The sequence below is a fragment of the Danio rerio genome, chromosome 6 (assembly GCF_049306965.1).
Source record: "Danio rerio strain Tuebingen ecotype United States chromosome 6, GRCz12tu, whole genome shotgun sequence".
NCBI lineage: Eukaryota > Metazoa > Chordata > Actinopteri > Cypriniformes > Danionidae > Danio > Danio rerio.
In genome coordinates, this window is record NC_133181.1 from 5032501 (window position 1) to 5050892 (window position 18392).

General features: G+C 36.0%; 1 protein-coding gene across 6 annotated transcripts in view; it reads left to right on the plus strand.

Moving 5' to 3' along the window:
• nbeal1 (neurobeachin-like 1) overlaps positions 1 to 18392 on the plus strand; it is a 121748-nt gene that overhangs the window by 65891 nt on the left and 37465 nt on the right. For all 6 annotated transcript variants that reach the window (XM_021476984.3, XM_021476985.3, XM_073953561.1 and 3 more), the window contains 10 exons: positions 1276 to 1434; positions 3966 to 4125; positions 4368 to 4456; positions 6982 to 7521; positions 9271 to 9446; positions 11965 to 12253; positions 13372 to 13683; positions 14069 to 14218; positions 16495 to 16652; positions 18173 to 18297. In XM_021476984.3, coding sequence (XP_021332659.2) covers positions 1276 to 1434; positions 3966 to 4125; positions 4368 to 4456; positions 6982 to 7521; positions 9271 to 9446; positions 11965 to 12253; positions 13372 to 13683; positions 14069 to 14218; positions 16495 to 16652; positions 18173 to 18297 — 2158 coding nt within the window. The remainder of the gene's footprint in view (positions 1 to 1275; positions 1435 to 3965; positions 4126 to 4367; positions 4457 to 6981; positions 7522 to 9270; positions 9447 to 11964; positions 12254 to 13371; positions 13684 to 14068; positions 14219 to 16494; positions 16653 to 18172; positions 18298 to 18392) is intronic.

Below are 18392 nucleotides of genomic sequence, written 5' to 3' on the forward strand. Positions count from 1 at the left end.
CTATTAAGAAAACTACACTTTGTAGCAGATTTCCAACCAGCCATAGTGGCTAGTGGAGGGGTCTGTCTAACACCCCAGAGCTGAAATCTACCTGCATTTGGTGGTTTGGCGAGTGTTAATGTAAAACCCTGTATATATATATATATATATATATATATATATATATATATATATATATATATATATATATATATATATATATATATATATATATGTATGTGTGTGTGTGACTCTCCACGAATACAGCCCTCAAGCACACTCGTTATGCATTTTATTTGATTATTTTAGTGCTGTTAAATGTGCATTTACTCTTTATTAACACATTAATTTTGACCTTGTTCAAGCTGATTTGCAGTGTTTAACCCTCTGGGGTCTGAGAATGTTTTGGGGCTCTGGAGAAGTTTGGACATGCACTGACATTTGTGTTGTTTTCAGTATCTTAAAAACATATAAATGGCTAAAGTGTGATAAAACTGTAAACAACATACGTTGGGCTACAATAATACCTAAGCAGCATGTTTGTATGTGTTTGTGTTTTTGAGAAAGAAACGTTTATGCGTGGTTAGTGAAAAACTAAAAATTAGAAGTCATTGAAAACACAGAGAACATTTGTGCACAAGACTTTTGAGAACTGGATCTTGTGGCCCAGTGTTTTTTGCTTTAAAATGATGTGAGAATCATCTTGTTTACTTGCTCACAGAAAACACTACAATGAATTAAAATGTCTGAGTCACTTTTTGAGTGAAATTGGTCTACGTGAGAAGGCATGAACTATCATTACTAAGCAGCGAGTCACACCTGAGAAGACATTCAACCCAACTTTACAGCATTGTAGTCCTGCAGTCCAACCACTGAATAGCTGATTTTGAAAGTGTGTAATTGTGCACAAATCTTATGATGAAAATGTAATTACTGACTCCTCATTTCTGTGTTTGTGAGTGTGTGTGTGTGTGTTCAGTAAAAAGCACTCTCCTTTATTGTTATTATTGATCTGCCCTTTCTAATCAGTGGAGCAGACGTCCTCTATCTCTCTCCCTTTTAATTATTCCTAAACCTCAATGTACTTAACCACAAACTGGATTTACTGCCCCGCCGATTCATTCAGCGCTGTCTCCTCTGGTGTGTCTCCTGCTCTTATCACTTATCTAAACATGAATTAAGCATGAAGCTGGAGTGGGGTTTACTCTCAGTGACAGTTTGTGTGTGTGTATTTGTGCGCTTGTGTGTGTGTGTGTGCGTGCATGTGTGTGTGCGCGTGTGTGTCTGTGTTTGCAGTTGTGTGGGGTCTTGGATCTGCTGTTGACTCTGCTTCAGACCAGTGCAGCGCGGGATCAGCTCTTTCTGCTGCTGTTCGAACCCGGAGCCGCAGAGTCCTGCTACGCTCTTCTGCTCAGCAACAAACACTCAGACCGCCTGCGCGAGCTCATCTTCAAGGTGCACTTGAGCTTGTGATGTTTAATTTTGATTGTCACGAAAATGAATAGAATTAGTATTGTCATCTTTTAAAATGCATACCCCTTATATGTTGTCCATCATTATTAGTGTTGTGCATTATTACTATATTGTCATGTTTAATAAGATGCTTTAGATCAGGGGTGTTCAAACTTTTTCTTATGAAGACCCTTGATTTGTGGGCCAGAGGCAACATCTAAAATTAGGATAAATGAGTATGTAGATGGGAGACACAGTGGCGCAGTAGGTAGTGCTGTCGCCTCACAGCAAGAAGGTCGCTGGTTCGAGCCTCGGCTGGGTCAGTTGGCGTTTCTGTGTGGAGTTTGCATGTTCTCCCCGCATTCGTGTGGGTTTCCATTGGGTGGTCTGGTTTCCCCCACAATCCAAAGACGCAGGAATGCGGTACAGGCTAAATTGTCTGTTGTGTGTGTGTGAATGAGTGTGTGTGGATGTTTCCCAGAGATGGGTTGTGGCTGGAAGGGCATCGGCTGCGTAAAAACTTGCTGGATAAGTTGGCGGTTCATTCCACTGTGGCAACCCCGGATTAATAAAGGGAGTAAGCCGAAAGGAAAACGAATGAATGAATGAATATGTACATTGAAAGGGACCACAACCGTAATTTTTCATATATGTTTGCTATACGTTGTTTTTCTTAGTTGAATTTTCTTGGTGTGACAGGTGACTGAATATGTAACATGTATCAATTGTTGAATTATAAAAAAAAAAAAAAATAAAAATAAATATATATATATATAAATATTTAAAAATAAATTGATTTTTTTAAAATCATACTAATAATTATATATATATATATATATATATATATATATATATATATATATATATATATATATATATATATATATATATATCAAAGGTCACGTTAGACTTTGTCATTGTCATTTTGACGGAGAGGGTTGTAAAAATTCCGTCATAATCTATTATTGACCGTCTATTAATTTGCATATTTTCTAATCGCCTTTTTCATTCATATTTTAATAATGAACTTGCACGACGAGCATATGGGCTAAATTATTCATTTATTTATTTGACAAATGAACAAAAACTCATATCTGCCTTAACTCTTATCTTTCTCCTGCGTCGACCTGAACTGGGTGCTGGCCTGTGCGTAATCAAGAGAAACTGATGCAGAGGCAGTTGTCATATAATTCTGTCTTTGCCTCGGAAAGTTGACTTCTCGTGACAGTTTTAAATTTGTTCTGGAGGCTGAAGCCGCGTTCTGCTGCCACTCTGAAGAGTCCTTGCCAGAAGCTGCTCGGACTCTACAGACAGACTCGGGCCAGATATGGTTAACAGGAATCGGGCCAGTGCTTTACAGCTGCATCACAAACGCATGTGCGAGAGCGAGCTGCGGGCCATACTCGGCCCGGATAACTCTCGCCGAGCCGGAGCCACCGAAGGGCAGCCGAGCTCGGGCCGATTACTACCTGCTATCTGGGTAGCCCCACTTCAGCCAGCGTTTTGTAGTGAGGAAACATTTCTCCTAAGGAGGTGATCAGAAGTTTGCTGGATTCTCTGAATGTGGGATTTCCCGGTCTTGCAAGCACTCGTTTCACTGGGGAAAAATACCACAGCACGCGCTCCTTCTGCACCTCTCTGAATTCAGTAGTGCATGGTGCTCACAACGCACTCCAAACCACCTGATCTCCTTACTGCCGCTTGGTTGGCCCGTAACAACAGCTGTCGGCGACTGAGGATTTGTGTCTGTTTGTTCTTCATCCTCCACAGCATCACTTCCTCCTTTTTTCACCTTTATTATTCATTTCACAACTATTTGGCCGTTTAAAGAAACTTCTCACACTCAGCTGCGGTGACATTTTTGCAGACACACAGAGGTGACAAAGAGGAGACAAAACAAGGGCAATCGCCATCAGCTGGACAGGAGTGGGAATTACAGTTAGCTACAAATTACAATAGATCACCCTCAGCATAATCCCTCAAACTGACGCATCACCTTCAGATTTTTCCGTCACTGCTGAAAAACATCCGTCAATGATGGAAAATATTCGGTTAACGCGACCTCTGATTGATTGATTGATATATATATATATATATATATATATATATATATATATATATATATATATATATATATATATATATATAATTTTTTACGGAAGTCCTTACAATAAAAACATAATCTCATTTATAGCACAATGTGGTTCATTGCTGAATACACAAGTGAAGATGCACCTGGCATTGCCTTGATTTTACATTTTCACATTCTTTAACATTGAATTGACAGATTTCATTTCAGTTGCTTTTTTGTAGCTCAACGATTAAACAAATAAACAAAACATTTCGTTAAAATTAGAAATGTTCATCATTGTTGAAGGCATTTGCCCCAACCTTTCCATCATTCTCCCTCTCTTCTCAGATGAGACGGTGGCCCAACTTAAAGGTTGCCATAGGCCAACTTCAGCCTGCTGGCTCTAGTTTGGGCATCTCTGCATTAGGGTGAATCTAGTCCCTCTGTCTTTCTGTCTGTGCAGTTATTTGAGCGGATGCTGAAGTGTGATCGTGTGTATGAGAAGAGCAAGCAGCGGCTGCGATTGAGGGATGTGGGATATTCAGGCCTCAGTCTGCTGTTCTCCGACCTGCACCTCACCTCCACCCTCATCAAGTGCCTCCTTCACCAAGTGCTGTCTACTGGTCAGTCTCATTCACACTTTAACACTTTAAACCACCCATGTTAGCAATCCCTTTTTTTTGCACAAACCTTTACTAGTACTGATCGATATTTATGTTCATTTTAGGAATTTTGATAACTTTTGAAAGCAGTTTTATGTTTGGCATATACAAATATCATCCAGCGCATACTGCTTTTGCAGAGAACACTGTTTGGTGATAGAGTCACAGTGAATTTGTGAAGTGTTTTTCTCTTTGTCTTGCAGATACTGTGGTGAACTATAAAGATCTGATGGCTGTGGTTCAGCTCACACATAAAGCCGGGCCAAGTGTTCGCCTGACTGTATGCAAGAGGGTAAAAGCATCTTCATTATCATTATCATGTGCACATCACAGCTATTAGTAAAATCAATTAATAAACAAAAGGGTTCTCAGCGTTATTGCAAAAACAAGTCCTGCAAAAAAAATTTCCAGTTTCCAAGTTCCATGGAACGAACACACACACAAACACACACATGTTTGTTTTTGTGAAAAGTGGGGACATTACATAGGTTTCCATTCATTTTATACTGTCCAAACCATAAATTGTATTGCCCTTACCTTACCCCACCCCTAAACCCAACTATCACAGGAGACTGTGTGCAGATTTACTCTCTGATTAAACTCATTCTGTAGGATTTATAAGCATTTTGAGAAACGAGGACGTCACCAATGTCCTCAATTTACACCTCCTTTTTGTTATACCTGTGTCATACCCATGTCATTATACAGATTTGTGTCCTGATATGTCACAACCCCCCCCCCCCCACACACACACACACAAAGATATTATTGTTTTATATTAATAATAATAATGTGACTTATTAACTTGGTAACTTGTTCATTTCACAATATTTATAGTAATATATTTAATTGTGATGATCAGTTTATAATGATAACAATTAAAAATATTAAATTGTAAACATTAAAAGCAAAATAAAAACTTAAAAAATAAAACTTTTAAATGTATATATTTTTTAAATACGTCAGATAGAATCATTTGCTTGTTAAAAAGCTTTTGCTTTATTTTAAAATATGTAAATGTAATTTAATGCAGTGCTTCTTTTACAATCTGAGACACACTTTATATTGGATATCACTCCAGTGGAGATCGCTGATTTTTAAAGACAACAGACGCCGATTTTGCAATGGCATTCAGTTCACCTGAAGCGCTTCACCCAGGTTACTAGCAAATTAAAAGTCCTATTAGCATACTTCAGCATATTCCCTATAACAACCATAATTTCCACCAAAATATCATTATACAAATTACATTAGCAACAAACAGTGACAAAAGACAAAAAAACTATTTACAAAAGACAACAACTGTTTATTGGAGTACCACATGACAAAGTGACTTGGAAACATGACCTACTCAATGAGGATTTGAGATATTGGATTTGGATCCCGTATTGTTTTTGTTGTTGTTCTGCCACTGAAAAGCAATTTGTTACATTGTTTGAAAAGTTGTATATAAAAAGTTACTGTTCATATCATATTCAGTCATCAGTGTCTAATTACCGCATGTTAAGGTCTCTCTAAAAAAAGTCAGGATTCTATTGTACTGCCCCATATGATAATTTTCCCCAAATATCAGATTTTACCTGTTTCTAAAACTTAATTTGAACCTGAGAGGGTTAACAAATCAATAATAAATCATTAGCTAAGACTTTTAGCTCAATTAACTACTAATTATCTGATTAGTAATAGTTAGTAAGATAGTATTGGGTAGGATAAGAGATGTATAATAAGATCATACGTTATAGGTATTAATACATTTTAATAATAAACCGCTAACGAGCCAGTTGTAAAACACATGAAATTGTTAAATAATATTACAGAAGTTTGTGAAATAATGTTGTATTGCAACTCTTATGTGTGCTAAATAACAATAACAGTAAGGTTGCATTAGTAAATGTTAATGTATTTACTAACATGAACAAACAATGAACAATACATTTACTACAGTATTGAAAGTAAAGAAAATAAAGTTGTTCATGTTAACATTTAGTAATGCACTGAGTTAACAAGCAAGAATTTAGTTTTTAATAATGCATTTATTTAAATGTTGAACTACTGCATATAGTATGATTTTATGTATACACTCACCGGCCACTTTATTAGGTACATCTTACTAGTACTAGTTTCTTGTTATTAGCTGATAGGAGTGGCACCCGGTGTGGTCTTCTGCTGCTGTAGCCCATCCACCTCAAGGTTAAACGTGTTGTGGGTTCAAAGATGCTCTTCTGCAGACCTTGATTGTAACAAGTGGTTATTTGAGTAACTGTAGCCTTTCTATCAGCTATCAGGAACCAGTCTGGCCATTCTCCTCTGACATCAACAAGGCATTTGCGCCCACAGATCTGCCGCTCACTGGTTATTTTCTCCTTTTCAGACCATTCTCTTTAAATCCTATAGATGGTTGTGCTGGAAAATCCCAGTAGATCAGCAGTTTCTGAAATACTTAGACCAGCCCATCTGGCAGCAACAACCATGTCACGTTTAAAGTCACCTAAATCACGTTTCTTCCTCATTCTGATGCTCAGTTTGAACTGCAGCAGATCATCTTGACCATGTCTACATGACTATATGCATTGAGTTGCTGCCATGTGATTGGCTGATTAGAAATTGGCGTTAACGAGCAGTTAGACAGGTGTACCTATTAAAGTGGCCGGTGAGTGTATATGTAGTATGATTAATATTTGCTCTCCATGTATTGTTCAGTATTAGTACATGTTTGTAAATACATTAACTAATGAAACCTTATTGTAAAGCGTGATCAAAAATCAGAGAAACACATCATAGATATAATTAAATCCTGCATGTTTTATTATTGCGCAGCTGTACACACTGCTTCAGTCTCAGCCGGACGCAGCGCTGCAGATCTCCAAGCAGGTGTGTTGGCAGGGAACTCTGATGCGGCTGTTTGTCCGGAGCCCCGGGAGTGACGGAGGTTCAGGTCGTGGTGACGCTGCCAGTCTGGGGAGTTTGGAACTGAGCCGCAGCAGCGGAGGAAACCGCCTGGAGCCGCCTCTGGAGCGCAGGCCTCTGGGAGACAGCGTAAACCGGCTGAACGAAGAGCGGGACAGTGTTTCAGACAGCAGGTCTATAGACAGCCTGGATAACGGAGAGCTCATGTCTCTGTCTGACACGCCGGTGGAAGCACACACACCTAAAACCTGGCCAGGGAAAGCAGGAGTGCTGAGTCTGGATCTGTCCCAGCTGGATCGCGGGGATAGCGGCAGTCAGACTCCTGGCAGTATGCAGAGCACGCCATCGCCTCTGGAGAACGCCAAACCGTTCCCTGGAGCTTCCTCTCTCAACGATGACAACTTCCTGTTCAGTGACAACGTGTCCCTGGGGGAGTCGTTTAACAGCGAGGTGAGTCTGGAGAACTGGTTGTGATGCGTCACTTAATACAATTACTGTTTTGTAGGATTTTACACCATTTAACACAAAGTAACTAATAATGAGTAGTGAATTTCTATAGTTGTAAAGAATATTATTAGCCCTCTGAGTTTTAATTATTTATCAAATCTTTCCCAACTGCTTATTAACAGAGATAATTTTTTTTCCACACATTTTTAAGCTGGTACTGTCAAAAGAATAATCACAATGAATTAATTCCATAAGAAAAGCTTGTGTTTATTAAAATAAATAAATAAATAAATAAATATAATATAATATAATATAATATAATATAATATAATATAATGTAATGTAATATAATATAATATAATATAATATAATATAATATAATATAATATAATATAATATAATGTAATGTAATATAATATAATGTAATATAATATAATATAATATAATATAATATAATATAATATAATATAATATAATATAATGTAATGTAATGTAATGTAATATAATATAATATAATGTAATATAATATAATATAATATAATATAATATAATATAATATAATATAATTGTAAGAGCAACAAGTAATACTTCTAGTTGATCATTTGGAAAAGTGGCAGAAGGTTGATTTTTCTGATAAATCATCTGTTGAACTGCATCCCAATCATCACAAATACTGCAGAAGACCTACTAGAACCCACATGGAGCCAAGATTCTCACAGAAATCAGTCAAGTTTGGTGAAGAAAAAAACAAGGTTTGGGGTTCCATTCAACCCCAATGTTGAACTAGATTGAACTAGATTCCAAAGAATCTTGATGAACTCTGGGAGTCCTGCAGGAACGCTTTCTTTGCCATTCCAGATGACTTTATTAATCAGTGATGTGAGTCATTGCAGAGATGTATGGATGCAGTCCTCCAAGCTCATGATGGAGTCAGACACAATATTCATTCTGTCTCCACTGCAGCATGACTTTATATTCTATACTGGACATTATTTCTGTTCAGTGACAAGACTTTTGTCTAAGTAAAGTCAGACCTTACTGTCCTAATTAAATCATTAATAATCAAGGCATGATCATATATTATTGTGGTCAATCTAGAGGCATTTGCCTTTCATATAAGCCACTTATGATACCAAATGATCAATTAGAAGTCACGTTATTTGTTGTTGTTGTTGTTGTTGTTGTTGTTGTACTGGGCAAAAAAATTATTGAATAAGAGAGTTTTGACACAACATGTGTGTGTGTAATATATTTATTCATTATATACATGTGGTAGATGCAAAAACATAATAACAAAACGATGTATATTACATTTAAATTTATATATAATTAGTATCATATACATGTATAATTTCTATCTAAATATATATAAAAAAAACATTTCTCAAAATAAATGTATGAATGCATCTATTTTTATTTATAGATAATAAATATACACAGTAAACACACTCAAATTGGGTCAAAACAGGCTTTTATTTTGAAAGTGATTGGTTATTGTTTGGCAACACTATTGTTAATATAATAGATTTAATAACTAATTTCTTTTGCTTTTGCTATGACCGTATATAATATTTTGCTAGTTAATTTGCAAGATACTAGTGCACAGAGTAGCTTTTGCTTCCATTTTTAGGTGAACTATCACTTTAAATAAAAATAATGTTGTTTAGAAAAGTAATTTGATGATGTAAAAAATAGTCATAAGGGTGTTTATGGTGTTTAAATGTGTGCGTGTGTGTGTGTGTGCATGTGCAGCGCACAGAGGAGGAGTTGTCGCGTGTCCTGCTGGAGGTGGTGTTGTGTGTGATGTGGAGAGGGGTGGAGGGCTCCGATGACTCCGCCTGGCTGGACAGAGGACAGGTTTTCTCCGCCCTCACCAAACTGGGGACTGCCAATGAGCTGCTGCTGCCAGTCGACCACATCAAGCTCAGGTCAGACCACAGCCTATCCTTCACTGCAGCTATATACAGATACACTGAAATGATTACAGTTTTATTTAACGAAAGCACAAACTGAATATTTTAATGCTGGAAATTATTTAACAATCTACACTTATAGGGTTTGGTTCATCCAAAACTCAAAACTGTCATCATTTGCTCACCCTTTACTTGTTCCAACCCTTTATGAGTTTCAATCTTCTGTGAACACAAAATGAGAATGCTGAAAACCTGTAACCATTGACTTCCATAGTATTTTTTTTTTCTGTACAGGTATTTCAACATTTTTCAAAGTATCTTCTTTTCTCCTTTTTGGATTTTTCTTTTTATCAAAAGAAAGAAGCTTATAATGGTTTGGAACCACTTGAGGCTAAGTAAATAGAGGATTTTTCATTTTTAAGTGAAATATTCCTTTAATTAAGACTGATATTTTATATTAAAATAAAATCACTGTTAGCTATGGTTTTTACTGTACTTAACTTTTTGCAATTTTATTTAATAATTGACATCCTTTCACTAGAAATATAAAATCAATAGCTCAGATACAGTGTTCTGCAGAGGTTTAGGAATCGTACACATGTGAATGATCGTAGTACATACAAAATGTGTGTTTTTATTTTTATTTTGTAAGATATTTTACTTAAAAGATGTTTTAATGTCCAACACAAGACAGAAAAATAAGGAAAATTATTAAAATAACCCTTTGCAAAAATCACAGAACATCGAGTAACAAGACTATTAATTACGTCACACGTCAATTTGCATATCACTGACGTCATCACGTTTTACCGTTTCTGTTTGTTTAACAGCCTATGGTTAATAAAGGGGTATTTATAATTGCACTACACTTCATATAAGCATGTTTATTTAACTAGATTTATTGCTGTTTGAATACAGTATGTCATTATAGATATGTAGTGAATGTGCAGTAATCTCTCATATGTAATAAACTCAGACAAGTTCAGAAACTCACTAAAATATCTGTGATTGTGAACAAGAAACGGTCCAATTAAATTGTTAAAATAAAGTAGAAGTAGATCGGTTTGACTGTACAAGGGAAATACCTTCACACTGCCTGTGCTAAATCATTTGTCGTCGGTACGCAGAGGGGTGATCTGCTCTCGGGCTGCAGGTGGGAGAGGCTGCTGTAGAGGACTGACTGGGCCGCCTGTCAGTGCTGTGGGGAGGGGGAGGGGGAGGGGCCGGCAGCATCACACGCAGCTCGTTGAGAAGAGTAGGGACGGTACAGTATGGTCAAATGACAGTTTAAAAATCTCCAATAAAACACAAAAAAGTAGCTAGATTTGTTGCTGGGGGGTCTGAAAAGTCGCTAAATCTAGTGACAAAGTCGCTAAGTTCGCAACATTGGCGGCAAGCAATCAGAATGGAGTAGTCCACCGCTTGAGAGGTGTTCAGAGAACACAGACGTGTGAACTTTGGTTCCGACCACAGTTGTTCCCAAGAGTTTGATTATTGCGGTTGCCGGTGGATTTTCAATTATTGAAAATCGCGACGACGTGGGGCCCCCTAATCACGCGGGGGCCCCCCGCGGTGCGTGCCCTGCGGGCCCGTCCGCTACGCCACTGTTTCTCCTAAGGAGGTGATCAGAAGTTTGCTGGATTCTCTGAATGTGGGATTTCCCGGTCTTGCAAGCACTCGTTTCACTGGGGAAAAATACCACAGCACGCGCTCCTTCAGCACCTCTCTGAATTCAGTAGTGCATGGTGCTCACAACGCACTCCAAACCACCTGTCCTCCTTACTGCCGCTTGGTTGGCCCGTAACAACAGCTGTCGGCGACTGAGGATTTGTGTCTGTTTGTTCTTCATCCTCCACAGCATCACTTCCTCTTTTTTTCACTTTTATTATTCATTTCACAACTATTTGGCCGTTTAAAGAAACTTCTCACACTCAGCTGCGGTGACATTTTTGCAGCTACACAGAGGTGACAAAGAGGAGACAAAACAAGGGCAATCGCCATCAGCTGGACAGGAGTGGGAATTACAGTTAACTACAAATTACAATAGATCACCCTCAGCATAATCCCTCAAACTGACGCATCACCTTCAGATTTTTCCGTCACTGCTGAAAAACATCCGTCAATGATGGAAAATATTCGGTTAACGCGACCTCTGTCACACACATACATGTGCTTATCTTTATAAGAAAGCTTAGTTCCCTTATAGCGTATAACTGACTAATTCACAGCCTAAAAGAAGAGGAATCAGGAATTATTTGCCCTTGTTTTTGTTTTTTATCTTGAATTGTACCATTTCTCTAGTATTTATTTACTAACACTAATAAATAAATACTAATAGAATTGCAATGAGTTTTGCATTGTCAAATGATTTGATTTGTTTTATGCAACAGTAAAACATGGCTGTTCACTTTCTGAGGTAGTAGTGTTGCTTTCTCTTCTCTGACATTCTTCGTTATCACACATCTATAATCACTACAAACACGAGTATTAGTCTAAACCAGTTTTTATGGTTAGCTTGTGTGTGTGTGTGCAGTCTGATGGAGAGGATGCTGGAGTGGGCTGTGACGGATAACCGTGAGGCGTCGGCGGTCACCCTGCCACAGCACACAGAAAACGCGGTGCGCCTCCTGCATGTGGTGCAGGATTTCCTGCAGGCGGAGGGTCTGGTGAATCCGGCTCTGTGGACGGAGAAGCTTCTGGAGGAGACGGTGACCCTGATGGACGGGCTGATGGTGTGGTACGCATCCGGCACACAGTGGCTGCAGCTCTCTCAGGTGGGGCTGCGGCTGCTGCTCGGCTTCATGGCGCAGGAAGACCCACAGGTCAGGCAGCAGAACTCATTTCAGTGCTGTATTTGTATGCATTATCCATATATATAAATATATCCATATATATAAAAATGTATCCATATATATAAATCCATCGACTAAATAAAAAAAGTCATTAAAAAAAAAAAATAAAAAAAAAATATATATATATAATTAAAATATATATTTTAATGACGTTTATTTTATTTAGCCAAGGATGGATTTAATTGATCAAAAGTATAGAAGTACTGGAAACCATTTTGATTCAGTTTTTTTTAAGGAGAGAAAAAAAAATTTTTTCATTCACAATTAAAAGTTTACCTCTCACAGTTTTGATTATCTTAAATGAAATATATAAAAATTATTTGATTAAATTAATAAAAATACAAAGCTAAAAGAGATTTTATCCTGCGGTTCCTACAATATCTTGCAATTTTAAGCTTAGATGTCACAATTATGTCACAATAATTATTTAAAAAAATACCTTTTTTTTTTAAAAAAAATGTGATTCTCAAAAATATTTTAGAAGAGTTTCCACTTATCTTACAAACAAAGGCTTTTCTTGTAAATCTAATTTCACAATTTGCAATAAAAAAAAAAAAATTTGATATATACTCGAAAATATTCTTACAAATACTTGAAATACAAGTAATTCCAAAATTTTTCTAAGAATTGCAAATATTTATAATAAGTATATTCAATTGTGAGGGGCGAAAAAAACTGACTTTTTTATATGGTGAAAATAAAAAAATACGTTTTTAATTGCAATTTTTAAAGTTTTTTTAAGTTACCTTTACTTACCTTACAAAGCAAAATTGTGTTTTCTTGTAATTCTGATTTCACATTTTGCTGTATTTTTTATTAATTTTTTATTTTATTAATCAAATTAAAGGTATTTAATTAAATAATTTAATAAAAAAAATGTTTTCTCAAAATTGCAAATAATTTTAATAAATAAATTTAGGTATGAGAAAAAACAAGCCTGACTTTATTCATGTGGTTGAAAAAAATTGTAAAAAAAAATACAAAAATCAAAAATCAATTCCAAACCTTGGAGAACAGCATTGTATACTGCTACTGTTACTCAAAGACATGATCCAGTACTAAAACCCTTTACTAATTCACTTGGGCAGGTGTGTGCTATGGCCACAGCCAAGCTGAACGGCATCCTGCAGACGAAAACGGTCAACTCTCAGGACGAGGCCTGTTATCTCCTTGGCCGTGTGGAGGGAATCCTGCAGCGTTCACTGAGCGAGGAGCGGATCGAGGACACGTACTCGTTTCTAGTGCCTCTCCTGCGAACTCTCCTGTCCAAAATCCACAAGCTGCTGTACATGGAGCTGCATCTGCCGTCCCTCCCCAACACCAACGGCAGCCCGTCCTTCTTCGAGGATTTCCAGCAGTACGTCACTTCACCCGAGTGGAGGGTCTATCTGGATAAATATGTAAGAGACTTTTACATCATCCTTAATAGAAATCTACAGCTTTCAAAGGATGTTTTTTTGTAAATAGCACACAGTTGATGTCTGAATTATGAGCCCTCCTAAATTATTATATGTTTTTCCCAATGAGAAATGAGAGAGGATTTTTTTTCAACACATTTCTAAACATACTATTTTTAATAATTAATTTCTAATAATTGATTTATTTTATCTTTGCCATGATGACGGGTAGAATGTTACTATTTTTTATCACAACACTAGTATTCAGCTTAAGTTGACATTTAGTGATATAGTATATATTTACTTACACGTTCATGTAAGAATGGTGTGCATTGTTCGTCATTTCCTGAGTTTTGTAAATCTGCATTTTGTGCATGTGTTTTGTCAGATCATCCCCTACATGAAGCAGTATGAGATTGAGACGTTCAGTCAGGGTCATGAAAACATGGCTCTCTACTGGAAAGACTGTTATGAAGCCTTCATGCTCAACCTGCACCGCCGGGACCGAGACCGAGGAGAGAGCAAGATACGCTTTCAGGTACCAAAGAAAGAGCTGCATGCTTTCATTCAGCATTAAAAAAAGAAAAAAAATCTTATTTTTAAATATATTCACATCATTCAATTTAAGTACATTTGAAGTAATTATTAGTAGTCATATAATGAAAATTAAATTATTTTAGAAATATTTCCCAAGTGATTATAAACAGCATAGACATTTTAACAGTATTTTTTATTATAATTTTTTTGTTTATTTATTTATTTATTTTTCTTTTGCTGAATTTTATTTATTTATTTTCATTTCGGCTTAAATAAAATCAGTTTTTAATAATAATAATAAAAAAAAAAAAAAAAAAAAAAAAATATATATATATATATATATATATATATATATATATATATATATATATATATATATATATATATATATATATATATATATATATATATATATATATATATATATTATCAGCCCCCCTGAATTATTTTTTCCCCAATTTCTGTTTAACAGAGAAGATTTCTTCAACACATTTCTAAACATAATAGTTTAGTAACTCATCTCTAATAACTGATTTGTTTTATCTTTGCCTTGATGACAGTAAATAATATTTGACTAGATATTTTTCAAGACACTTCTATACAGCTTAAAGTGACATTTAAAGGCTTCACTAGGTTAATTAGGTTAACTAGGCAGGTTAGGGTAATTAGGCAAGTTATTGTATGACGATGGTTTGTTCTGTAGACTATCAGGAAAAAATATATAGCTTAAAGGGGAAAATAATATTGACCTTAAAATGGTGTTTAAAAAATAAAAATTGCTCTTATTCTAGTTGAAATAAAAGAAATAAGACTTTCACCAGAAGAAAAAATATTATCAGACATACTGTGAAAATTTCCTTCCTCTGTTAAACATAATTTGGGAAATATTTAAAAAATTAAATAAAAATTCAAAAACTTCAACTGTGTATATATATATATATATATATATATATATATATATATATATATATATATATATATATATATATATATATATACACATACACACACACACACATATATATATATATATATATATATATATATATATATATATATATATATATATATATATATATATATATATATATGTATATATATATATATATGTATATTTTTTAAGGTAAGTGTTATAATTGCAATCATGTGGTGAGTTAACCTAGTCAAGCCTTTAAACTATTTTGTAAAATATTATTTACTTTCACCATGGAAAAAACTAAACAACTTGGTTATTAGAAATTAAAATTTATTTTTCATTTTTTAAAAAGCCCTTGATAAATATTTAAAAAATAATTAAAGTTTCACTGGAGAGCTAATAATTTATCATTAAACTGTAAATTTAAAAATATCTACTTTTCATTTCATTTAGCAAAAAAAAAATTAATAAGAAAAGCTCATTTAAATTAATTAAATACAGTTAAATACTGAATTATTAGCCCCCTTTGATTTTTTTTTCTTTTTTAATATTTTCCAAATGATGTTTAACAGATTCAGGAAATGTTCACAGCATGTCTGATAATATTTTTTCTTCTAGAGAAAGTTTTATTTCGGCTAGAATAAAAGCAATTTTAAATTTTTTATAAACCATTTTAAAGACAAAATTATTAGCCCCTTTAAGAATTTAAGCATTATTTTTTGTCTACATAGCAAACCATCGTTATACAATAACTCGCCTAGTTCCCCTAACCTGCCTAGTTAACCTAGTTAGCCTAGTTAAGCCTTTAAATGTCACTTTAAGCTGTATAGAAGTATATTAAGTATTAAGTTATTAAAACTATTATGTTCAGAAATGTGTTAAAAAAATCTGCTCTCTGTTAAACAGAAATTGGGAAAAACAATAAACAAGCGGTCTAATGATTCTGACTTCAACTGTAAATGATTGGTTCTACTGTATTTTTTTTCAATCAAATAAAAACTTTTAAGTCTAATAAAAGCTAAATCTTATACTTAATAATACTTTTTCCATTTTGACATAAGATCATTTTGCTTACAACATTAGCAAGATTATTTTGCTTGTTTTAAGGAAAAGCTCACCTAATTTTCACATATTATTTCTTCAAAAAAGCCAGTATGTTTTGCTTGTCTAGAAAAAACTTCCTGATACAAGAATTTTTAGATATTTGAACTAGAAACAAGACATAGCTTTAAGTAAGAAAAGCATTTTATGCAGTGTAGGGGACTTTTATATGTTTAAAAGACATTGAATCCCCTTCATATTTAATGCAGATTCTATCAGACCTTTAACTTGCAAACACTTTCCCATTCTGCGTTCTCCAGGAGCAGTTTGTGGAGCCGTTCAGCCGTCGAGGGCGTCAGGAGAACCTGCGGTACAACAGCATGCTGAAGCAGATGCACACACAGAACAGCGGCGTCCTCAGACAGTGGAGAGCGGCGCGCAGAGGACTCTTCTGTGAGAGAGGACCATGGGTGGACAAGTGAGCATTTCTGAACACCACACACAGCAGGGGGAGATTGTAGTTGCGCCAGGGGTGTTCCAGTTTACAGAACTGCTCGTTCAGCTGTATTTGAAAGCATTATTGTGTTTATGAGGAGCACCGTGAAGGGTTCATGATTCATTTTTTTTCATTTGAAAAATCACATTGGTAACACGGCGGGTCAGTGGTCAGCACTATGACCTCACAGCAAGAATGTTGCCAGTTCGAGTCCCAGTTGGGCCAGTTGGCATTTCTGTGTGGAGTTTGCATGTACTCCCCATGTTGGCGTGGGTTTCCTCTGGGTGCTCCGATTGCCCTCACAGTCCAAACACATGCGCTATAGATGAATTGGATGAACTAACAAAATTGGCTGTAGTGTGTGTGGGTGTGGGTGTTTGGGTATTGGATGTGAAGAGCATGCACTGTATAAAACATATGCTGGAGTTGCCGGTTCATTCCACTGTGTCTAGTAGGATGATAAAGACCACAACTCCCATGATTCCACATTCTATCAATCTATGCCTTTGTTTGTTGTGAAAGCACACCCTCTAGTGGCGAAAAGTAAATGCTGTGCCTTAAAAAAAAACTCTAGCTGCGTCCCAAATCGCATACTTATGCACTCATTTAAGCCATTTTGTAATATAAATAGTGTAAGTACTGTGTTCCCCCTGAAAACTCTAAATATAATAAGTGCACTTTAATTATCCGGATGATGCACTCTGATGCGGACACTTCACGCACTCAACCACCGCAGGTTTACTCATGTAGCGGAAGGGGCGGAGCTATCGGGCGCACATGTTGGATAACTTGATTTATTTTGGATGGTGAAAGCAAAATTCTCCTACGAGAGTGATTATAGCGCCTCCCGATGGTGAATGCGGTCATACTCATAGCAGGTATTATTTGAAAGTTTGGTCATTTATTTCACCGATTTGGCAACCGTCAAACATCATCAGGGAAACAGTATGAATTTCCGCTTCGTAAAAACATCAGTGTTCCATTTGGGACGACTCTACACACATATACTATACTGTTGAGTGTGTAAGTGCATAGTGTATAGTGTGCCATTTGGGACGCAGCTTCTTTGTTGACTTCCTTGTTCTTTGAAACTCCTCCCTCAGAAATGCATAGTGCGTTGGGATTGGTCAGCTGGCTCAGCGTGTTTTGATTCGCTTAATGTCTATTGGACATTGTTCAAAAGCATCACATCCGGGGGGTGGGGTTTATGCAAATTTGTATTTGTGATGTCACAAACCAAGCAAGAAGCTCATTATAGTCCTTATCAGCCGTTTGTTGTAGGCCTTAAAACCCGAATCGTGTTACAGAAATGATCTCCCTTTGTATTAAACATTGAGCATTGTAACTTCAGATATTGCTTATGCGCAAAGAGAAACGTTACACACTAACTACAGTAAAAAAAGCGTACAATAAAGGTAACAATATTAATAATTGTACATTGATTTATTTGATTTTTATTGATTAGAGTATTTTCTCTGATCATTTCTGGTTGTGTTTTGCAGGCAGCTCAAGGACATACACTGGAAGCTCTCTAGTGCTGAAAACTACTCCCGCATGCGACTCAAACTGGTGCGCAATTACAACTTTGACACCCACAGGGAAGCCAGTGCCCTGAGAGACAACCTAGGTTAGACGTGCACACTCAGAAACAGCCATTTATGAACCATTGATGACTGAGTGATTGTCATTTGCTGAAATTTGTCTTGTGTATATGTGTGTGTG